At 40.0% G+C, this 25,715-nt stretch overlaps 1 protein-coding gene and 1 long non-coding RNA gene across 2 annotated transcripts in view; both read right to left on the reverse strand.

Annotated features, from left to right (window-relative positions):
• Nucleotides 1-182: 182 nt before the first annotated feature.
• Nucleotides 183-25,715, reverse strand: part of LOC100554974 (ALG9 alpha-1,2-mannosyltransferase) — a 33,129-nt gene continuing 7,596 nt past the window's right edge. The window contains exons 8-21 of the mRNA XM_062961233.1: nucleotides 22,437-22,575; nucleotides 21,229-21,363; nucleotides 20,925-20,995; nucleotides 20,658-20,746; nucleotides 19,146-19,281; nucleotides 17,661-17,748; nucleotides 16,160-16,265; nucleotides 14,821-14,943; nucleotides 10,749-10,903; nucleotides 10,432-10,561; nucleotides 10,186-10,333; nucleotides 7,142-7,271; nucleotides 5,788-5,918; nucleotides 183-1,788 (exon numbers count right to left, since the gene is read on the reverse strand). Coding sequence (XP_062817303.1) covers nucleotides 1,662-1,788; nucleotides 5,788-5,918; nucleotides 7,142-7,271; nucleotides 10,186-10,333; nucleotides 10,432-10,561; nucleotides 10,749-10,903; nucleotides 14,821-14,943; nucleotides 16,160-16,265; nucleotides 17,661-17,748; nucleotides 19,146-19,281; nucleotides 20,658-20,746; nucleotides 20,925-20,995; nucleotides 21,229-21,363; nucleotides 22,437-22,575 — 1,708 coding nt within the window. The 3' untranslated portion in view covers nucleotides 183-1,661. The remainder of the gene's footprint in view (nucleotides 1,789-5,787; nucleotides 5,919-7,141; nucleotides 7,272-10,185; nucleotides 10,334-10,431; nucleotides 10,562-10,748; nucleotides 10,904-14,820; nucleotides 14,944-16,159; nucleotides 16,266-17,660; nucleotides 17,749-19,145; nucleotides 19,282-20,657; nucleotides 20,747-20,924; nucleotides 20,996-21,228; nucleotides 21,364-22,436; nucleotides 22,576-25,715) is intronic.
• On the reverse strand, nucleotides 11,004-14,127 carry LOC134293403 (uncharacterized). Its single transcript, XR_010000367.1, has 2 exons — nucleotides 11,734-14,127; nucleotides 11,004-11,609 (listed from the first exon to the last, which is right to left on the reverse strand). It is a non-coding gene; the product is annotated as an uncharacterized LOC134293403 (long non-coding RNA).

A 25,715-nucleotide genomic window follows, 5' to 3' on the forward strand; every position in this document is an offset into this window, starting at 1 on the left:
AGCCGCTTAAGCGGCTGGGGAGGAAAAGGAAGGGGCCCGAGGCTGTTAGGAATGGTGGGAGTTGGAGTCCAAAACACCTGGAGGGGCCAAGTTGGCCCATGCCTGAATTAGTTAATTCTTCTGACTTGACTCAGCCCTTCCTCTCATCCTCTCCTTTCCCCAAAAAAAGTGTGTCTGCAAAGTCAAAGTCTTGTTTTTAATCAAGTACAGACTGCACACAACAGAGGACAGTGAAGGGTGGGTGAGAGAAAGCTCTCCTTTATCCATCGTTTACAATGTCAGGATTGGGTTGCTGTGAGTTTTTTATTTATAGTATATACTGCCCTATCTCCCCAAAGGGACTCAGGGCGGTTTCCAAACCTATGGCAAGTATTCAATGCCTATACAAGACAAAGCATTTTCAATGGCTTCTCTGGAGAAATGTGAGGAAAAAATACTTATGGAACATGGCCAGACAACCCAGAAAACTCACAGCAACCCAGTGATTCCGGCCATGACAGCCTTCAACAACATGGTGTAGGATCTCTTTACACAAGCATCCCAACAGACCTCACAACCTCTGAGGATGTCTGCCATAGATGAGGGCAAAACGTCAGGAAATGATGCTTCTGGAATATGGCCAGACAGCCCGGAAAACCCACAGCAACCCAGTGATTCCGGCCATGACAGCCTTCAACAACATGGTGTAGGATCTCTTTACACAAGCATCCCAACAGACCTCACAACCTCTGAGGATGTCTGCCATAGATGAGGGCAAAACGTCAGGAAATGATGCTTCTGGAATATGGCCAGACAGTCCGGAAAACTCACAGCAACCCAGTGATTCCGGCCATGAAAGCCTTCAACAACATGGTGTAGGATCTCTTTACACAAGCATCCCAACAGACCTCACAACCTCTGAGGATGTCTGCCATAGATGAGGGCAAAACGTCAGGAAATAATGCTTCTGGAATATGGCCAGACAGCCCGGAAAACTCACAGCAACCCAGTGATTCCGGCCATGACAGCCTTCGACAAAAACAATGTCAATATTGTTTCCCTAATGGACCCAGACTGGATAGGAGTAAAAAAATAAAACAATACCTATTTAAAATGAAACAACCCCCTCGTTTTTTTGGCAAAAGCCGACGACAACGACAACGGAAGTCTTGGGAAAACGTTTTCTCTCTCCATGAATGTTTTCTAAAAAGTGCAAGTCAGTTTGTTTTGAAACCTGGAGGTGCCCGATGCTGCAGTCCTCTCCAAGTAGAATAATTTAAGGAAGGAAAACACACAAACAAATGCACCCACCCCTTCCAAGACAGGCGGGAAAAGTTTCAACGGAGGAGGAAGAAACTGCGGAGATGCCTACTTACTGCCTTGTCGAGTAGTCCTTTTCGTCAAGGCAAGTCCTCTGTTGACTATCCAACAAGGAAAGCAACAGGCGGGTCTGCTGCTTGCGTAATCCCAGGAGAGGGTTCGGAATAGTTTTATCAAACCCAACCCACCCTTGGTCTCTCTGCAGACCACCCATCCAGCCATCCAACAACGGGAACCCTTCACAACCGTGGTGGTTGTCTCTCCTCTTGAGAGCGCCAAGCCACGCTGGACAAAAAGGACGGTGGGGAGAAAGAAACCTGTCTTGTTCGTGTCGTTCGCTCGATCTCTTTTTTCCCCAGGCTCTAGCCACCGCCGGCCTTCTTCCTGCCTTGCTTCAACCGCCGGGGCTTGAGGATGGTGTAGTTCACGAAGGTGGTGTGCTGGTCGGAGAGGAAGGGGACGTAGAAGGCCCGGAACAGCTTCGAAGACCTGCGGGGCCGAGAAAGGGTTCACAAAAGGTGAATAATAATAATAATAATAATAATAATAACAACAGTAATAATAATAATCAGCTGATGACCCAAAATGCAGACTGTGCAAGGAAACCGACGAAACCATTGATCATATCCTCAGCTGCTATAAGAAAATCGCACAGACAGACTACAAACAGAGGCACAACTCTATGGCCCAAATGATTCATTGGAACTTATGCCTCCAGTACCACCTCCCAGCAGCAAAGAACTGGTGGGATCACAAACCTGCAAAAGTATTGGAGAATGAGCAGCAAAGATACTGTGGGACTTCTGAATCCAGACTGAGAAAGTTCTGGAACACAACACACCAGACATCACAGTTGTGGAAAAGAAAAAGGTTTGGATCATTGATGTCGCCATCCCAGGTGACAGTCGCATTGACGAAAAACAACAGGAAAAACTCAGCCGCTCTCAGGACCTCAAGACTGAACTTCAAAGACTCTGGCAGAAACCAGTGCAGGTGGTCCCGGTGGTGATGGGCACACTGGGTGCCGTGCCAAAAGATCTCAGCCGGCATTTGGAAACAATAGACATTGACAAAATCACGATCTGCAAACTGCAAAAGGCTACCCTACTGGGATCTGAATGCATCATCCAAAAATATATCACACAGTGGGAAGAGTTCGACTTGTGATTTTGTGATGTGAAGTCCAGCATGTCTATCTTGTTTGCTGTGTAATAATAATAATAATAATAATAATAATAATAATAATAATAATAATAATTTTATTTTTATACCCCGCTCCATCTCCCCGAAGGGACTCGGGGTGGCTTACATGAGGCCAAGCCCAGACATCAGACAATATGAAAACAAAGCAATAAAACAAATCATAAAAGATCACATACAACAAATAAATGATAAAATCTTGGGTTGGCTCCAAAAGAAACTGGGTCAAAAGTGCAAGTAGTGAAAACACAAGCGTTGTTTATTACACCACTTCTACCCCGCCCTTCTCACCCATCAGGAGTGACCTTGCAACCGCCATGGGTTGCTTTTTCTCGATGTATTTATTGCTGTGTTTGGATTAGTTTTTACTGTTGTATTTTTATATTGTTTGGGCACGGTCCCTTTGTAAGCCGCCCCGAGTCCCCTTGGGGAGATGGGACGGGATAGAAAAATAAAATATTATTATTATTATTATTATTATTATTATTATTACTATTACTATTACTATTACTACGACTACGGGTCGCCCTCGCAGATGTGCATCTCCAAGCAGGAGCATGGAGAAGGAGAAATGCCTTCTCTTGGTGCTTCTATTATTGGAGAGCTTTGGTATCTCTTTAGTAGGAAGTCTTTTGGGCCTTCTCTTATTTCAATACATGCAATTGGCAACTACAGCAGAGTCTCACTTATCCAAGCTAAACGGGCTGGCAGAAGCTTGGATAAGCAAATATCTTGGATAATAAGGAGAGATTAAGGAAAAGCCTATTAAACATCAAATTAGGTTATGATTTTACAAATTAAGCAGCAAAACATCATGCTATACAACAAATTTGACAGAAAAAGTAGTTTAATACGCAGTAATGTTAGGTTGTAATTACTGTATTTACGAATTTAGCACCAAAATATCACAGTATATTGAAAACACTGACTACAAAAATGGCTTGGATAATCCAGAGGCTTGGATAAGCGAGGCTTGGATAAGTGAGACTCTACTGTACCAACAAATGTGCATCTCCTTGCAAGGAGATGGGATGGGATAAAAGAAAAAAGTTGTTGTTGTTGTTGTTATTATTATTGTTGTTGTTATTATTATTATTATCAAAGGAGAAATGCAATATAAGGAAAGAAAACACACATAAACAACTATGCATCTCCTAGCAAGGAGCAAACTTTGGCCCTCCAGGTGTTTTGGACTGCAACTCCCGCCATATAAACGTCGCTAATAAATAAATAGTAAATAAATAATGTTGCAATTGGCCAGCTTGATTAGCATCAAATAGCCTTGCAGCTTCGAGGCCTGTCTGCCTACGGCCTCAGGAAAGGATGCTTTTGGGACATGAAGAAAACTCAAAGCAACCTGGCCATGAAAGTCTTCGACAACACTGTCCATGCAGCCTGAGGTTGAGAGAGGACTGCATATCCCAAAAGCCTTCTCAGCGATGGCTTCCAACCTCCCAAAACTCCATGGGATTTGTAGTTTGCTGAGCCGCCGCACCGTTCAGTTGAAGGCTCAAAGCAGTATCAAACTACAACTCCCATCATTCCACCACCTTGAGCCTTAGTTGTTTAAGCAGTGCCTAAGTGCATTGATTGTAGTGTAGATCGGGCATGGACAAACTTGGGATTTTCCTCCAAATGTTTTGGACTGCAACTCCCACCATTCCTAACAGCCTCAGGCCCTTTCCTTTTCCCCCTCAGCCGCTTAAGCGGCTGAGGGGGAAAAGGAAGGGGCCTGAGGCTGTTAGGAATGGTGGGAGTTGCAGTCCAAAACACCTGGAGGGCCCAAGTTTGCTCAATCAGTGACACAACTAATTTCAAGCACAGAATTTACGTCTCTTAGGAACACATGCATTTCACCCTCTTCTGGGAAATTCTCACAGTGCCGCTTCCCATCCGCCCACGCGCTCAGCAATTACATATACATTTTGAGGGGGAAAAAGGTAATCATTCTCAATCGCTGCTCTCGCTCTTCCCTTTTAAAAGTATTTTTCAATCCTGTGTGGGGGAGTGCAGACGATGGTGGAAAACAACGCTTTTGATGAGCCAGACGACAACGCCGTCGCAAACTTTGGGAAGTGGATCACAGGCAGCGCTCGTGAATACCTCAGACACAAAAATCCCCTTGTACATAATGATAATAATAATAATAATTCTGTATATGGAGGGCCCAAGTTGGCCCATGCCTAATGGCTTAGGCACAGATCATACATGACAATAATAATAATAATAATAATAATAATAATAAATCTGTATATGGAGGGCCCAAGTTGGCCCATGCCTAATGGCTTAGGCACAGCTCATACATGCCAATAATAATAGTAATAATAATAATAATAAAATGTTTATATGGAGGGCCCAAGTTGGCCCATGCCTAATGGCTTAGGCACAGCTCATACATGACAATAATAATAATAATAATAATAATAATAATAATAATAAATCTGTATATGGTGGGCCCAAGTTGGCCCATGCGTAATGGCTTAGGTACAGTTCATACATGCCAATAATAATAATAATAATAATAATAATAATAATAATAATAATAATAATAATAAATAAATCTGTATATGGTGGGCCCAAGTTGGCCCATGCCTATTAGCTTAGGTACAGCTCATACATGCCAATAATAATAATAATAATAAAATGTTTTATATGGAGGGCCTAAGTTGGCCCATGCCTAATGGCTTTGGTACAGCTCACACATGCCAATAATAATAATAATAATAATATGTTTATATGGAGGGCCCAAGTTGGCCCATGCCTAATGGCTTAGGTACAGCTCACACATGCCTATAATAATAATAAATCTTTATTTATGTCCCGCTGTTCTCCCTGAACAGGACCCAAAGCGGCTCACATTATATAAAAACAATATACATATGTAAAACACTAGCCTATAAAAACAAATTACAATAAGAAAAACATTTCTCTAATACAGTTATTGCATGCAACTCAACAAGATAGATGGGGCTCTTAGTTTGACTCAATCTGAAAACTATAGAGTTTCAGATTGGGTGCAATGGCTGTTCTCATGCCTTTGCTCTCCATCCCAACTGCCCTTCATTTCCAGCAAGGGCTTCTTCTCCTTACTGTTGGGAAGCTGCAAAAAGGACGGTTCAGACCATGACAATATGGCTGCTTTGGGCTCCCATGACTCTATGCCCTATAATAATCAATAATAAAGCTTGATTTGTATCCTGCCATCTTCTCCCTGAAGGTTCTTGGAGCGGCTCACCAAAAGTACTCAATAGTGCAACGAAACACAAATATGCCCTCCATGTCTCTCACCTCGAACTGTCCAGGAAGGGCTTGTAGGCGATCGTCGTCCACTCCTCTTTGTTAGCCGCGTACCTCGGCTCCCGGGGCGCTTCGGTCGGGGTATCTAAATCCACCAGGTAATGGCATTTGGAAATGTCGAACTGCAAAGAAAGAGGTCGTGTTTTGCGACAGGTTTCTTCTCCTTTCAGAGAGGATGAGCACACTATCCAGGTTGGCGCTTTCCAGGTACAAAACAGGCCTTGCAAATTGTGCCTTCAAGATATTTCCAACTTATTAAGACCCTGGGAAAGCTTACTGAAGGGGCTGGGCTGTGGCGCAGCTGGCTAGTAACCAGCTGCTATAAATCACTACTGACCGAGAGGTCATGAGTTCGAAGCCTGGGTCGGGTCCCGGCTTGCTGTTGACCTATGCAGCCCCGAAAGACAGTTGCACCTGTCAATTAGGGAAATTTAGGGACGCTTTATGTGGGAGGCTAATTTACAACACCATAAAACTGCCAGCAAAACACGAGGAAAGGAATGAGGAAGTACAGCCACTACTGGACGGTGAAGCAACAGCTCCCCCTGTGGCCGGAATCGTGAAGCTGGAAAAATGTTAAAAATGCCTCTGAGTCTGTCTAATGTATGTTGTTTGTCTGTTGGCATTGAATGTTTGCCATATATGTGTTCATTGTAATCCGCCCTGAGTCCCCTTCGGGGTGAGAAAGAAGGGTGGAATATAAATACTGTAAATAAGTAAATAAATTTTCTTTTGCTCACAAAGGTTGGCCACCATTGTCTTCCTCAGAGGCTGAGAGAGTGAGACCTCCCCAGGGTCGCTCAATGGGTTTCTATGGCCAACACTGATCCTAGCCCAAATTATTACACCTTATTATGCTTGCCCTCTTCAGTTTCAGCAGCCTTATTGCTAAACATTTCTCTGTTCCTCCTCTTTTGCATCCCATAACATTTTCTAGAAACACGAAGAGCCAATGCATCTGCAGCAGAACTAGTTTTTAGAGCAGGAAGAATGTTCTATTAGCCAAAAATGACTATATTCCCTCTCTTAGATATTGCTCAGAAGCAAGGGGTAAGCAATGCGGAGGGATATGAACCATTTCCTCCCAGACTCTCCGAGATGGAGGCGATGCAATATTATTTCTGCCTGACATTATTTCTGGCTTTTTGGGAGGAAGGGGTGGCAACTATGTTGGGCTAAATCACTCCAAAACTGTGTGTTTACAAGTTTGGGAGGATCTGGGAGCCACACTCCCAAGGGCTGAGCATCGCTCTGCTCTAAAGGGACACAGAGATTATTACTGTTCATCAAATAGCCATAGAAAGGCATGGGCAACATGCATTTCAAAAAGGGCAGCGCCACTTACGTATCTGGAAGGTTCCTCCTGGTTTTGGTCATTCATCTCTGTCGGAATGATGCGTGTGGCCATGGGTCCCTTGGCAAACGGTTTGGGCAACTGGCCCCTGAATTCCGACGAAATGAACTGAAGCTGCCAACTGGAGAAAACAGAGGAAATGATAATAAAGCCTCAGCTTCGTCCCAGAGTTTCATAAACTATGGGTCCCAGCCCCAAATGGGGTCCATTTAGCTCAATGTTGGGGTCCCAATGGGTTTGGCAACAGTCAGAGAGGGATCCTCTCACCTCTGCAGGAGTCTACCATATACCATGCATCGGTGAACAAGTCTACACAGGGATCACAAAACGCAGCAGCATTGTCCAAACAAGAATCAAGGAACATGAAAGACTCTACAGACTGACTCAACTAAAGAAGTCAGCCACACAAGAGCAGCTGATGAACCAACCTGGACACAGGATATTAACTGAAAACACAGAAATGCTGGACCACTCTCACAACCACCAAGTCAGACGACACAGAGAAGCCTCTGGAATCCACAAGCAGGTGGACAATTTCAACAGAATGGATGAAACCATGTACATGAATAAAAACTGGCTACCAGTATTTTAAAAAACCTCTCAAATCAGGACAGTAAATAAAGAACAACAGTCAAAAACAGAAGAATTCCAGACAGGAAATAATTAGGGCCAGCTAACACCTCCCAACAAAGGACTCCCCCAGGCAGGAAGCAGCCAGGCCTTGAAGCAGCAAGGCAATTCATTGCTAATCAAGTTGTCCAGTTGCAACGTTCACACTTGCCTCCAACAGACAAGAGTTCTTTCTTTCTCCCACCCTGGACCTTCCACAGATATATAAATTCCTTTCCTCGTTTCCAACAGGCCTCACAACCTCTGAGGATGCCTGCCATAGATGAAACGTCAGGAGAAAATGCTTCTGGAGCATGGCCATATGGCCCAGAAAGCTCACAGCAACCCAGTGATTCTGGCCATGATAGCCTTCGACAACACACAAGTCAGAGGTTGTTTTAGACACCTACGCAAATCTGTAGTGCAGTGTTTACTCTGCAGAAGGTGCTTCAGGTATACTTTTCAAAAAAAGGGTAAAATCTGTGTTTAGCAAGCCTTGCAAATGCTGATTTATAATAAGTGCATGCTTAAGATGCCTATTTTATATACCTTAAGATGCATCCCTATTTCTCAGGCTTAAAGGGGTCATGAGTGGAAAGGTTTAAGAAGCCCTGCCTTGGAGGATAGTACAACGCAGAGAACAGGAATGCTGTTGCCATGAGAGGTCAGGGAGGGAGAAAGAGGGCAGCATTCCTGGAAAAGAAAGGTCCTTTGTTTGGGAAAGAACTGGGCATGGCTGGAGCTTTGAAAAACCACCTTTCCCGTAAGCCCCGGAGAAGGTTTGCAGGTCAAGTGTTGTTTGGAAGATGCATGCGATTGTGAGGCCAGTTCTGCTCTGACAGGCAGGCACTTTGCTCCCTTTGGTGACTCCAGGAACATCCTAAATATCTGTCCCCTTGCAACAGACAGAGCTGGGATTCAGAGCCTTGCTCCCCACTCTCTCTTTTCAAGACGCTCGTCTGGTGTTTTGTGATCTTAAGAGCCTTGAGGTTATTAAAGCTGCGAATTTGCAGCAACGTCTCCCCAGAGAAAACCGTGAGAAGCTGCAAAGATGCTGAAGAAAGCAGGGCAACAGGAGCACCGTGCTGCCTTTTAGGACTTTGGAGCCAGAGCAGACACATCTGAGGCGCAAAAAGGCCCACCCACCAACCCTGACAACCCAAAGAAGTTGGAATTAACGGATTCACATCTCCTGAACCTCACAGGAGAAAGCCTGCCAGCCTCTTGATGTTGGAACTCAACCCCATCCTACTCAAGTTTGCAGTCCTCATCAAGGAACTAGAGACAGATGAGTCAGTTGGCAGGGAAAGCCCTTCCCTCGTTGCCCTCGTTGTCTGCCTTTCTCTCTCTTCTCTCCTCCGATCCCCTGCTTCTTAGACTGATACTTCATAGGGACACACATCTTTCTATAGGTTAAAGGTAAAGGTTTTCCCCTGACATTAAGTCTATTTGTGTTATCTTCCCACTGGAGCAGTACCTATTGATCTACTCACATTTATTTATTTATTTGCAACATTTATATCCCGTCCTACTCACCCAGAAGGGGACTCTGGGCGGCTTACAAGTTATATGTACATACAATATATTGTATTATTAGCATAGCACAATATAAGCATTATATATTACTATATCGTACTATACCACTATACTGCAATATTATTAGTAATATTACATGTAATATATAATATACACTTACAATAGTGCATTATTATCAGTATTATTATTATATTACATTATAATATTATTATCAATATTATATGTACACACAATATATATTATTAGCATAACACAATATAAGCATAATATATTAATATATTAGACTATACCACAATACTGCAATATTATTAATAATATTACATGTAATATAAATATGCGATAATAATAGTGTATTATTATTATATTGTATTACATTATATTATCACTATTATATGTACATACAATACATTATATTAGCATAGTACAATATAAGCATTATATATTACTATATCATACTATACCACTATACTGCAATATTATTAGTAATATTACATATAATATATAATATACAATTATAATAGTGTATTATTATTATTATATTGTATTACATTATAGTATTATCAGTATTATATGTATATACCATATATTATATTATTAGTATAACATAATATTAGTATTTTATATTATTATATTGTTATGTTGACACAGGAGACATAGTGGAAAGGTGTCTTCCTGGCTGCCCTTCTTCACTCTGGCCTCAGAGTGGCAGTTAGTCTTTGGAGGGAGGGGTTAACATGTTTTCGAACGGCTAGGTTGGCAGAAGCTGGGGCTAACAGCGGGAGCTCATCACACTCCCTGGATTCGAATCACCGACCTTTTGGTCAGCAAGTTCAGCAGCATATCTAATCATATGGCAAACCCCATAGACAAAACAGGAAAAGGAAACTTACTTATGGGGCAAAAGGAAGCTGCTGGGAAAGCGATACCACTCCTTCCCGACACAGACGTGGACCGGCCTCCCTTCCGGCACCGTGTGAACCGTGGGATCCGTGGCGATTCTGTGGAATGCTGGGTAGAGGTCCAGAGGCCCGTGGTAGCCTGTGAGGAAGAAACAGGAGCAGGAGGTTGGTGCTTCCTGGCGATTCGTGTATGCTGCAGGGAGAAAGGAGTGCTGACCCAAAGGAGCCCAAACCGACCTCGGAACAAGGCCACGGAGCGCGACACAGAGAGCAGCCCGAAGGCGAAGACTGTCCCCAGGGCCAGCCAGTTGGAAGAGACAGTGTAGTGCTCCAGGCGGTAGCGCTGGAAGACGAAGTGGTAGCATTTCTGAAAGGGGAGGGAGAAGCAAAATATCAGTACTGTATAAACGGTAAGATGGGACTTGCAGCTCCTTTGGATAAGGCACCTCTCTCCAGGGCAGGCAGGGGCAAACTTCGGCCCTCCAGGCGCTTTAGACTTCAACTCCCACAATTCCTAACAGCCTACTGTCGCCATCTCTGCCCCCAAAGCACACCTGAAGGGCGGAGAGTCCCACGGCTCCACAGAGACAAATCAGGGGGTAGACGGGATACAGGAACCGCTCCTCCTTGTGGGGCTGACTGAAGAAAATCAGCATCCAGAGGTACATTGGGGAAAGCGTCAGCCAATAGGGACGACCCAGGTTCTGAACTGGAACAAATAATAATAATAATTGAAGTAACCTGCTTTGATTGAAGTCAAAAATCAGAAACTCCTCAAAGCACAGCAGACAAAAAAAATCAGTACAAGAAAGGTTTAATGTTGCTATTTTAATGTTGGTATGGGATACAAAAAATAATAACAACAGCAATAATAATAATAATAATAATAATGGGATCTGCGTTCATCATCTGAAAATACATCACACTCATGACCATTCATCATTCACTGCACCCTCACAGTGATGTTGACCGGCTAGAACTGCCTAGAAGATCAGGGGGCAGAGGACTCTTACAAGTAAAACAAGCAGTCAAAGAAGAAGGACATGCCCTGGCAGAATATGGAAAGCAAAGTGAAGAACCTGCTTTGATTGAAGTCAAAAATCAGAAACTCCTCAAAGCACAGCAAAGAATCAGTACAAGAAAACCGCACTACAAACTAGAGCTGACAGCTGGCACAACAAAACATTGCATGGAAAGTTCCTTGACAAAATTGAAGGAAAAGCTGATAAGGAGAAGACCTGGCTCTGGCTCACGAATGGGACCCTGAAGAAGGAGACAGAAGGCCTGATCCTTGCAGCCCAGGAGCAAGCCATCAGAACAAATGCAATTAAGGCCAAGATCGAAAAATCAGCTGATGACCCAAAATGCAGACTGTGCAAGGAAACCGACGAAACCATTGATCACATCCTCAGCTGCTGTAAGAAAATAGCACAGACTGACTTCAAACAGAGGCACAACTATGTGGCCCAAATGATCCATTGGAACTTATGCCTCAAGCACCACCTCCCTGCAGTAAAGATTACTGGTGGGATCACAAACCTGCAAAAGTATTGAAGAATGAGCACGCAAAGATACTGTAGGACTTCCGAATCCAGACTGACAAAGTTCTGGAACACAACACAGCAGACATCACAGTTGTGGAAAAGAAAAAGGTTTGGATCATTGATGTCGCCATCCCAGGTGACAGTCGCATTAACAAAAAACAACAGGAAAAACTCAGCCGCTCTCAGGACCTCAAGATTGAACTTCAAAGACTCTGGCAGAAACCAGTGCAGGTGGTCCTGGTGGTGATGGGCACACTGGGTGCTGTGCCAAAAGATCTCAGCCGGCATTTGGAAACAATAGACATTGACAAAATTACGATCTGTCAATTGCAAAAGGCCACCCTACTGGGATCTGCACGCAACATCCGAAAATACATCACACAGTCCTAGACACTTGGGAAGTGTTCGACTTGTGATTTTGTGATACGAATTCCAGCATATCTATCTTGTTTGCTGTGACATAATAAAATAAAAATAAAACTTTATTTATACTCTGCCGCCATCTCCCCCGGGAACTCGGGGCGGCTCATATTGTTACAAGAGTAGCAACACAAATACATTAGCACAATATACACAGGTTTAAACACAATAAGGTAATAAAAGTTAAAACAAAAGTTAATACAACAGTAATAATATCAAACAACCACCAATACAATTCAGTCAAACTTCATAGGTGGGGGGACTGCAGCAGCAATATAAAGATAGAATCATTTGATTAAAATACCCAGATAAGAGGGACCTAGTAAAATTCAGAATAGAATTACAGTAGAGTCTCACTTATCCAAGACCCGCTTATCCAACGTTCTGGATTATCCAACGTAAAGTGCTACAAGTTTGTTAGAGGTCAATCTGGGACGAGGGGGCCCTGAGCCAATATCAAGTAACCAGGAGAAGTGCGACCAATATAAAGATATATATAATTATAGCTTTAGTTGGAAATTGGAAATCTCGAGCCCCAAGACGTTTTGCCTATTTAATCCCAACCCATTATGGTTGAGAAGTTTTGCACTAAACCATCCTTCGCATCCCTTCCAATGAAGCAGGATGTCATTTTTTTTGAGGGGGATGAATAACAGCAATGACTCCAATTTGCAAAAACTATGGAGGCAGCTCGATATATGTTTATCAGACTGTCTCCAATGCGCTCTCTATAGAAAACAAGCCACTGGTGCCCCCTTGTGTGCAGCCTTGGAAGCATAGCTAAGCATATGACTTCGGTGTGCTTAAAGGTAAACAAATGTGGTGGTGTTGTTTTTGGGTGCCTTCAAGTCATTTCTGACTTATGCAAACTCTAAATCAGGGTCTTAAGGACCTACTAAATGATTTCCTGACTGTCATGAGGTTTAGAAAGCGATTGAAGGGACCCTAGAAGCCATCTAGTCCAACCCCCTTTTTTTCCATGCAGGGAAAGCACAACTGGTTAAGGAAAGGGTATTTTAAAGTCCAGGGCCATATCCACAAGCCTTGTATATAAATTTATTTATTTATTTATTTGATACATTTATATCCCACCCTTCTCACCCCGAAGGGGACTCAGAGCGGCTTACAAAGTAAATTTACATTCAATATTATATTATTAGCATAGCACAATACTGGCAATAAATTACCATATTGTACTATATCTATATAAAAATATATATCTATATATTGTAATATTATTAATAATATTACATGTAATATATAATATATAATTAATATTATTCTATTGTATTAGTATTATATTGTATTACAAAATAATATTATTAATATTATATGCATATACAATATATTATAATATTATATATTATACTATTATATTGTATATCCACCTGTGCCCGGCCACGCGTTGCTGTGGCAAAGTGGTGGTGGTATTGTTTAAAAATTGTTGTGTAATTTTTATTTGACGTTATTTGCATTTTTTATTAATTTTATTGTAAGTTATATTTTATTTATTATATTTTATTATTTTCTTGTATTATTTTTAGTTATTTTCTGTTATTATAGTATTTTATTGTATCAATTTTTTAGTGTTTTTTATTGATTTTTTTTGGTTGCTAGGAGACCAAGTTGGAGGAGCTTAGCCTTCTAACTGGCAGCAATTGGATAAAAGCAATTATTCCTCTCTCTCTAATTAGGACTTTATTTTTCTTTTCTTTTTGTTGTATCAACCTAGAGGCATGGATGATGGGTTGTGTTGTCAAATTTCGAGGTTGGGGGGCCTGTAGTTTTGTTGTTTTGTGGGTCGCCGTGATGCCATCACTCTTTTATATATATATAGATATGTATATACAGTAGAGTCTCACTTATCCAACATAAACGGGCCAGCAGAATGTTGGATAAGCGAATATGTTGGATAATAAGGAGGCATTAAGGAAAAGCCTATTAAACATCAAATTAGGTTATGATTTTACAAATGAAGCACCAAAACATCATGTTAGACAACAAATTTGGCAGAAAAAGTAGTTCAATATGCCGTAATGCTATGTAATAATTACTGTATTTATGAATTTAGCACCAAAATATCACGATATATCGAAAACATTGACTACAAAAATGCGTTGGATAATCCAGAACGTTGGAAAAGCGAGTGTTGGATAAGTGAGACTCTACTGTATGCATGTGTGTATACATATATATACAGTAGAGTCTCACTTATCCAACGTTCTGGATTATCCAACGCATTTTTGTAGTCAATGTTTTCAATGCATTGTGATATTTTGGTGCAAAATTCATAAATACAGTAATTACTACATAGCATTAATGTGTAATGAACTACTTTTTCTGTCAAATTTGTTGTATAACATGATGTTTTGGTGCTTAATTTGTCTTAATATTTCCTTATTATCCAACATATTCGCTTATCCAACATTCTGCCGGCCCGTTTATGTTGGATAAGTGAGACTCTACTGTATACACACACAAACACACACACACACACACATACATATATATGTATATAATTAGCAAAGAATGTTACTGGTGGGAGGGACCTTCAAATTTAGTCCCTACTATGACAACAAAACAGAACGACGGCCTTCCAGATGTGACCATATTACAACTCCCATCAGCTCTAGTCTAGACTAATGATGCAGAATTTTCCCACCTTGAAACTTCTGTAGCAAACTTTCCATGAGAGAAGTCAAAGGCAAGGCCAGAAGCGCCAAAGCGAAAGCCACGTTGAAGTTCAGGAAGCCATTGATGAAATAGAAGGACCAGGGCTCGGTGCCTGCATGGGGAAAGCAAGGAAGAAAACCATTTGTGGGAGAATGTATGTTCCCAGATTGAAAACTATCACATATCCTTCTCTTTAGGAGATGCCCAGTCATACACCTGTGTCAGGGATGTATGGCCATCTGTCAGGAGGGCTTGGATGGTGCTTTACCTGCCTGGCCAAAGGGTTTGGACTAGATGGCTCTCTAGTGCAACATATTATCCCACTGATAATAATAATAACAACAACAACTTTATTTTAATATCCCGCTCCCATCTCCTAGAGGGGACTTACATGGAGACCAAGCCCAAACAATCTATATATATAAAAGGGTAATGAAATTTCGGCCTAGGACAAAACAACAAAACTACACATCCCAGAAACACCAAACTTGGCAGCACAACCCCGCATCCATGCCTCTACGTTCATACAACAAAAAGCTCCAGCTACTCCAGAAAACGGCCAGGCTTTGAGACTGCAAGGCTATTCAGTGCTATTCCATCTGGCCAACAAAGGATTCCCATAAGCCACAGCAACGCGTGGCCGGGCAAAGCTAGTATACAATAAAATACAAACATACAATAAAATACAAACACTATAAAATGCATACTAATCACAACAAATTAATACATCAACAACTGTAAAAATAAAAAATAAAAACGTGGTCAGTAATCACGCTACTCTTGATACGAAAAATGTGAGCATTCAAAATGTAATTCAAGCCTTGCAATTTCAACTTTGTATATTTCATCTCAACGTACTTCAAAATGGACACAGGCATCATCTCAATAGACATATTCCTAGATTGGAGATGGTTCAGACACCGATCGCAATATCTCTTTAGGATTCCTCTCGCTTTTCTCTCCAAATTAATTTCTCGTAATAAGATTACAGGTAGATTCCCCACATAAACAAGGGAGCAGATGCCGCGGGATTAATATCCCAGGGAAAGAAAGCTCTTTAGCTACTCAGGTATTCAAAGCCGGGCTGAACTTACATGCAGACGCGGCTGTGAAAGCAGACTTTGCTCATCGTTCTCAACTCAAACAACATGCTTAATGTCCAAAGTGAAAAGATACAAAGACACAAATCCGCTACAAGCAGTAGTAAAACAATCACAAAAGTAAATATTTGTTGCAACTTATATACAACAACAATGAAGATGTATACAAAGAATGTATACAGAGTGAAAAGATGCCCTATTCCTTCCATATCCTACATATGGGCTCACCATAAAGATCTGGTCCGTGTGGCGTGAAGACGTTATACAAGACAATGTTGAGAGGAGCCACCACCAGCTTCCCGTAGTGATAACTGTCAATGGCCACCAGAGGAACCTTGAGGAAGAAGAACAAGCAGCAGCATCCATTTATAAGTTAGGCAAAGTCTAATGTTTGAACCCCCTATATTCAACCCAGCAAGAGTTGCTCATCTCCATTTCTAAGCCGAAGAGCCGGCATTGTCCGTAGACACCTCCAAGGTTATGTGACTGGCATGACTGCGTGGAGCGCCATTAACTTCCCGCCGGAGCGGTACCTATCAATCTACTCACATTTGCATGTTTACGAACTGCTAGGTTGGCAGAAGCTGGGGCTAACGACGGGAGCTCACCCTGCTCTTCAGATTCAAACTGCTGACCTTTTAGTCAGCAAGTTCAGCAGCTCAGCAGTTTAATTCACTGCACCACCGGGGGCCTACTACTACTAGTAGTAGCAATAATAATAATAACTGTAATTTAGGTATTACCCGCCTCTCCTTGCAGCTCGAGGCAGGGCAAATAATAATAATAATAATAATAATAATAATAATAACCTGCAAAAGTATTGGAAAATGAACATGCAAAGATACTGTGGGACTTCCGAATCCAGACTGACAAAGTTCTGGAACACAACACACCAGACATCACAGTTGTGGAAAAGAAAAAGTTTTGGATCACTGATGTCGCCATCCCAGGTGACAGTCGCATTGACGAATAGCAACAGGAAAAACTCAGCCGCTATCAGGACCTCAAGATTGAACTTCAAAGACTCTGGCAGAAACCAGTGCTGGTGGTCCTGGTGGTGATGGGCACACTGGGTGCCGTGCCAAAAGATCTCAGCCAGCATTTGGAAACAATAGACATTGACAAAATTACGATCTGCCAACTGCAAAAGGCCACCCTACTGGGATCTGCACGCATCATCTGAAAATACATCACACAGTCCTAGACACTTGGGAAGTGTTCGACTTGTGATTTTGTGATACGAAATCCAGCATATCTATCTTGTTTGCTGTGTCATAATAAAATAAAATAATAATAAACTTTATACCCCGCCACCATCTCCCCACGGAGACTTGGGATGGCTAACATGGGGCAAGGCCCGACCAGCATAATTTACAAAGAAGACAGCATAAATATATTGCACAATATACAAAAATAAAGCACAGTAAGACTATAAAACAGGAGTTAATACAGCAGTAATAATATCAATCAACCACCAAGTACAATTCAGTCGACTTCATTGGTGGGGAGGACTGCAGCAGCAATATAAAAATAACATCATCAGTTAAAATACCCGAATAAAAGGGACCTAATAACATTCAGGATAGAGTTATAATGCCAACTGAGGTTCAACCAGGGAGATTAAACAAAACACTATCGAAATACATGTAAGATATATCTATATAGGTAAAATTCACCTAGTGGTTCCCTGACATCTCACATAGAGAACCAGTTTGGGAGGGAGACTCACCAGAAACACCACCAGCGACACAAGAGACCACTTTAGGAAGCTCTTCCACCTCCTTTTCAGGATCAGGAAGTCAAAGGCAATGGGAAGCCTAGTGAAAGGAAGGCAAAGGCAATGCGTCAAGGGAAGAGACTCGGGGCATTTCTTTTCTCTTCGTTGGACGAACAAGTGGTTAAAACTCTTCCTGGATGCTTAAGCGTAGCCAAACAATCACTACTGAAAAATGGCCTTCGATCATATCCTCAAATAACAGGCCAATGTCCCCTCTCCACTTTTTCGAAATGATGCAACACTTGTGAAATTAATGCATTTTCTTTTTCACAACAGGAGAGAGAAGAGGAAGTGAGCCTTAAAAATTATAGGAATAGAGAAGTGCCGCTGGAATATGGAGAAGGGAATAGAGAGTGGGATGTTTTCAGAAATGTTTTGACTGCATAAAGAAAAGCCTTTCCAAGTATGGCACAAAACTATTAACTGAGAACATATGGATTATTTTTCAAATTTTGTTACATAGTGTTGTTATTATTTTTATTCTTAAGATCCTAAATCTAAGTAAGCTCCATGCAACGAAGAGGAGATGATTCTCCTAAATATAAAATTAATAGTACTGTACTCTCAGAAGCAACAAACACATATCTCAGTAATGTAAGAGTCCAAAACAGTCCAAAACAAGTTACTCTCTGAGCGCAACAGTGAAAGAATCTGAGCCTGAGTGTAACGAAGTGTGAATTTTTTAGTTTACAGATGTCATGTTTAATTGCGTTTTAAAAGGGTCAATATTTCAGTTACTCTGCACTCATAAGTTGGTTACCATGGAGAAGTGGGCGGAGCCAACTGCCGTTTTGGTGGAGAAGTGCAGGTTTGAAAAAGAAGCAGTGAGTCTGTGCCCTGATGAGGTACAGTGAAGACTGATCCTCAGTTGAAGGGATCAGGGAGACTCAAATGCTTATTTTTGAGTCAATTTAAAATAAGTTTGGTGACTTATTTTAAGGTAGCCTGTCTCCTGATGAGGAACAGATAATCTGTGATTGTAATTCACAGGGTGACCGCAGTTTAGAGCAGTAAAGAAAGAAGTGACAATTTTAAGAATTTTGAAACACCTCATTCTAGCCTTGCAACTGTTAACCAAAGTGCTTCTAAAGAGAAAGTTACTGTAACCATTATAAACGTGTTATTGTTCTTTTAAACATCTCAGCTTCTGTCATATATATATTACCATCAAAAACAAGCAAGAAGAAAGAAGAAAAACAAAATTTAAAAGATCTCCTCTCTAAGTAGCTAGAGGCTATATCTTCCCATAGTGGTGGCAAGCGTGGATAATCCCCTTTACATCTGGTGGCCACATTATAAACATCTTTACACTGGTGGCAGCGGTTATAATATAATAATATAATTAAATAAACATCCAACGTCTCTTCTCTGCACTGAGCATCTCTATTGCCAACCTACCCCAAGGGCCCAGAATGCCCCGGTTTCTGCCTCGCTTACCCGAGTGCGGCGCTGAAGGGCCAGCCCACGATGGCCCCCGCCGCCACCCCCAGGACAGCCAGGGAGACCTTGTCCATGTACCACCCGGTCATGGCCACGATGGTGCTGTACATGCAGAAGCTGCTGGGGAGGAAGGCTGGAAAGCAAGAGCAGCAGAGAAGGAAGGGTCAGGGCTGGACGTTCAAAATCCCACAAGGTGGGATATCTTCTTTTTGGCCTCAGAACATAGAAAGGCCCTCAATTCATCAATCTGTATGCAGAGAGTCCCAGGTTCCGTTTCTGGCATCTCCCCTTGGAAGATAGTCTGGAGCAGAGCTTCTGAAACAACGAGCAGAGCTTCAAACAGGGTCATCATAACCGTATGTTGGGGTCGCCTTTCTTTGTATCCTGTGCGCACACGTGTCCCTTCTTTCGCTCTCTTCTCTCTCTGCTTTTTCTTCCCTCTCTTTCGAACACATCTCTTTCTGCTTCCCACCTCTCTCGTATGTGTCTCTCTCTCTGCTCTCCCTTTTCTCTCCTCTCTGCTTTTCCTTCTCCCTCTGCTTTCCCTTCTTTCTCAAACATACCTCTTTCTTGAAATTTCAACAGAAAGGAGGAAAACCATGAAAATGAACAAAATCTGGCTCCCAGGACAGTAAATAAAAAACAACATTCAGAAAACAGGGGGATTCCAGACATGAATCAATCGGGGCCAGCTAACACCTCCCAACAAAAGATTCCCCAGGAAGGAATAATAACAACAACAACAACAACAACAACAACCTGCCATCCCAGGTGACAGTCTCATTGATGAAAAACAACAGGAAAAACTCAGCCCTCTATCAGGATCGCAAGATCGAACTTCAAAGACTCTGGCAGAAACCAGTACAGGTGATCCCAGTGGTGATCGGCACATTGGGTGCCATGCCAAAAGATCTCAGCCGGCATTTGGAAACAACAGACATTGACAAAATTACGTTCTGCCAACTGCAAAAGGCCACCCTACTGGGATCTGCGCGCATCATCCGAAAATACATCACACAGTCCTAGACACTTGGGAAGTATTCGACTTGTGATTTTGTGAAACGAAATCCAGCATATCTATCTTGTTTGCTGTGTCATACAATAAAATAATGATTTTGTTTTTATACCCCGCCCCATCTCCCCGAGAGGACTTGGGGCGGCTTACATGGGGCCAAGCCCAGGCAACAAACAATATAAAACTCAACAGTAGAAAACAAATCATAAACAGATAAAATCACATATTCCAATAAACAATAAGAATACTTTGGTTTCAAGCCAGACCATGAAACTGAAAGGCTATTTGGTGTCAATCAAGCTGGCCAATTGCATCATTCACACTTGCCTCAAGCAGACAAGAGCTTCCTCAGAAAATACATGTCCTCTGAAGGGTTCCATAGACAAAAAAGTTTGGGAACCCTTGACCTAGAGAATCACTGCCAATCAAAGCAGATGTTAATAGACATCCAGACTACTTTATCAGTTTACAAGGTCAATTTTGTCTTAACTTACCAGCCGCTGAGCAGAACATCCCAGTGCTGAGCACCAAGAAGGCCAACATGAGGCGGCTCACATGCAGCCCAAACTTCTTGCACACTGCCCTGAGCAAACAGAAAAGGAGAACGAGAACAATCCAGTTCACACAGGAACCAACGACATTCACCATGTTAACAGGCCACAGTGGGCCGGATGGGACAAGGGTTTAATGATGCAAAAGGAGTGGGACTCATGCAACCCAGCCATATATTCACAACAGAACGAGAAGCAAAAAGTACTCACTTATAGAAGTAAAGCTCACACACACAACTCAGGAAGGCCAAAAGACAGCGCAGGAAATAGAAGATCAGAACCTAGGAGGAAGGGTGGCAGTTATACTCCTTTCAAGAACAAAGAGTATCTCAGCCCATACTTCCCCAGCCTCTCATGAGACATAATCAAACCTCACTGGGCAAATCAGGCCCTCAAAACAAGGAAGACTGCTTTGAAGAAGCAAAGGTGGCTTTCAGCTCCAGGAATTTCGACCAGACCCTAACACTGCCCCATTCGATATCCACCCAGCAGACAGCAAACACAGTGCACTTACCTTGTTGGTTTGCAGAACTCTGGCATGGAAGACAGCCGGTAAGGCATGGAGCCACAGATATGCATAAGAGCGGATGGCATAGACAGGGGAATATTCCCACGTCTGGAAGCCTTTCCCGTAAACGAGGTAGTGCATCTATCAGGATCAGAGCAAATATAAATCAGGAAAACGTCTGAAAGATTGTTCCTTTGGCAGTTCGAATTCATTTGCCAAATGAACATTGATCCCTGCCTTTTGTTATTTTCACTTGTCAGTTAAGATCAATGGGTACTTTGGGATTCTCTGAATTGAGTATTATGTATTATTATACATATAGTATTTAATTATACATATTTATTTAATACATATTATAGTACAGTAGAGTCTCACTTATCCAAGCCTCGCTTATCCAAGTCTCTGGATTATCCAAGCCATTTTTGTAGTCAATGTTTTCAATATATCGTGATATTTTGGTGCTAAATTCATAAATACAGTAATTACAACATAACATTCCTGCGTATTGAACTACTTTTTCTGTCAAATTTGTTGTATAACATGATGTTTTGGTGCTTAATTTGTAAAATCATAACCTAATTTGATGTTTAATAGGCTTTTCCTTAATCCCTCATTATCCAAGATATTCGCTTATCCAAGCTTCTGCCGGCCCGTTTAGCTTGGATAAGTGAGACTCTACTGTATTTATAGTATATTATTATTATTATTATTATTATTATTATTATTATTATTATTATTATTATTATGTGCTTTCAAGTCACCTTTAAGTTGGCTTATTTATTATTTATTTATTTATTACATCATTTCTATTCCACCCTTCTCACCCATCAGAGGACTCAGAGCGGCTTACAATATAAAAACACATACATCAAAACAATTTACATCACGTTTAAAAATCCATTTAAATTAAAATTACATTAAATTAACAGCCTACATTAAAAAACCTACGTAGTTATACATATAAATATACATTCAAGGCGCCTTTCAAGTCCAAATGAGGTCTGTCATTGTCTGGCTTTTGGAGATCCCTGCCTTAAGCCGGGTAATAAATAAATAAAGTGTTATTATTATCATCATCACCATCACTATTACCATTAGCCAACTCAGAGCTGATTTATTGATGCCTCCTTCTGAAAATAACCTTGAATAATATCTGATATTCCCCAGTCTTGCAACCCTGAAAGACCCTTCGCAGTGAAGCCAAACTCACTCACCGGTTCCCAGTAATTGAAAGTCTCGTCGCAGTCGGAGATGTTGCTCAGGAGGGCAGCACAGAACCTGGCGGAGATTAAGCACTTGAAGGCTGTGGATCCTTCGGGGGCCCAAACGTGGCTGGCTTTGCCCCCAGTTGGCCTGGAAGGCAAGCAAAAGGCACCTGAGTTCGCCCTATTTGGAGGTTACAGGAAATCGGGCGTGAGTGGGATATCCACTGAGGTCGACGGAAGGATAGCACACTCCGCATGTTACTCTGGATGTTTAAATAGCAGACCTAAAGCAAAGCTATATATAAAGGATGTCCCTTTAGCAGCTAACAGTAGCTATGCTGATTATTTGAAGGCTGAGCAAACATAGATATTTTAAAGAATATATATTATTGTTGTTGTTGTTGTGTGCCTTCAATTCATCTCCATAAACTGGAATATATAAATACATAATTAGATGGGATATAAAAATAATGATGAGAATTATATAAATACATAGTTATATAGGATATAAATATAATTATTAGAATGTATTTATTTATTTCCATCATTTCTATCCCGCCCTTCTCACCTGAAGGGACTCAGGGCGGCTCACAATCTGGCAAAATTCAATGCCAATATACAATACAAAAAGATAAAACATAAGCACTTAAAACAATTAGGTAATTTAACAAAATACAATAAATAGATTTAAAACCATACATTATAATACATTATAATAGAATAATACATATTTATATGTGACATAAATGTAATGACTGGAATAATATATAATAATATATAATATATAATATTATAATATATTGTATATGCATATAATATTAATAATATTATTTTGTAATACAATATAATACTAATAATACAATATAATATTAATTATATATTATATATTACAATATATTTATATAGTACAATATAGTAATTTATTGCTAGTATTGTGCTATGCTAATAATATAATATTGTATGTAAATTTAATTTGTAAGCCGCTCTGAGTCCCCTTCGGGGTGAGAAGGGCAGGATATAAATGTATTAAATAAATAAATAAATAATATAAATACATAGTTATATGGGATATAATTATAATGATTGGAGTAAGTACAGAAATACACAGTTATGTGGGACATAAATATAATGACTGGAATAATATAAATACATAGTTATATGGGATATAATTATAATTATTGGAGTAAGTACAGAAATACAGTTATATGGGACATAAATATGATTAGAATAATACATAGTTAAATAATATAATATTATATATTATAATATCTATATATATATATATGTATTATATAATACATAGTTATATGTGACATAAATATAATGACTGGAATAATATAAATACATAGTTATATGGGATATAAATATAATAATTAGAATAATGCACAGTTATATATGACATAAATATAATGACTGGGATAATATAAATACATAGTTATAGGGGATATAAATATAATGATTGGAGTAAGTACAGAAATACAGTTATATGGGACATACATATAATGACTGGAATAATAAAATACATAGTTATATGTGACATAAATATAATGACCGGAATAATATAAATACATAGTTATATGTGACATACATATAATGACTGGAATAATATAAATACATAGTTATATGGGACATAAATATAATGACTGGAATAATATAAATACATAGTTATATGTGACATAAATATAATGACCGGAATAATATAAATACATAGTTATATGGGACATACATATAATGACCGGAATAATATAAATACATAGTTATATGGGACATACATATAATGACCGGAATAATATAAATACATAGTTATATGTGACATAAATATAATGACCGGAATAATATAAATACATAGTTATATGTGACATAAATATAATGACCGGAATAATATAAATACATAGTTATATGGGACATACATATAATGACCGGAATAATATAAATACATAGTTATATGGGACATACATATAATGACTGGGATAATATAAATACATAGTTATATGTGACATAAATATAATGACCGGAATAATATAAATACATAGTTATATGTGACATACATATAATGACCGGAATAATATAAATACATAGTTATATGTGACATAAATATAATGACAGGAATAATATAAATACATAGTTATATGTGACATACATATAATGACTGGAATAATATAAATACATAGTTATATGTGACATACCTATAATGACTGGAATAATATAAATACATAGTTATATGTGACATAAATATAATGACCGGAATAATATAAATACATAGTTATATGTGACATACATATAATGACTGGAATAATATAAATACATAGTTATATGTGACATACCTATAATGACTGGAATAATATAAATACATAGTTATATGTGACATAAATATAATGACCGGAATAATATAAATACATAGTTATATGGGACATACATATAATGACTGGAATAATATAAATACATAGTTATATGTGACATACCTATAATGACTGGAATAATATAAATACATAGTTATATGTGACATAAATATAATTACCGGAATAATATAAATACATAGTTATATGGGACATACATATAATGACTGGAATAATATAAATACATAGTTATATGTGACATAAATATAATGACCGGAATAATATAAATACATAGTTATATGGGACATACATATAATGACCGGAATAATATAAATACATAGTTATATGTGACATAAATATAATGACCGGAATAATATAAATACATAGTTATATGGGACATACATATAATGACTGGAATAATATAAATACATAGTTATATGTGACATAAATATAATGACCGGAATAATATAAATACATAGTTATATGGGACATACATATAATGACCGGAATAATATAAATACATAGTTATATGTGACATAAATATAATGACCGGAATAATATAAATACATAGTTATATGTGACATAAATATAATGACTGGAATAATATAAATACATAGAATCATAGAATCATAGAATAGTAGAGTTGGAAGAGACCACATGGGCCATCCAGTCCAACCCCCTGCTAAGAAGCAGGAAATCGCATTCAAAGCACCCCCGACAGATGGCCATCCAGCCTCTGCTTAAAAGCCTCCAAGGAAGGAGCCTCCACCACGGCCCGGGGGAGAGAGTTCCACTGTCGAACAGCTCTCACAGTGAGGAAGTTCTTCCTGATGTTCAGGTGGAATCTCCTTTCCTGTAGTTTGAAGCCATTGTTCCGTGTCCTAGTCTGCAGGGCAGCAGAAAACAAGCTTGCTCCCTCTTCCCTATGACTTCCCTTCACATATTTGTACAT

The sequence above is a fragment of the Anolis carolinensis genome, unplaced genomic scaffold, assembly GCF_035594765.1.
Source record: "Anolis carolinensis isolate JA03-04 unplaced genomic scaffold, rAnoCar3.1.pri scaffold_8, whole genome shotgun sequence".
NCBI lineage: Eukaryota > Metazoa > Chordata > Lepidosauria > Squamata > Dactyloidae > Anolis > Anolis carolinensis.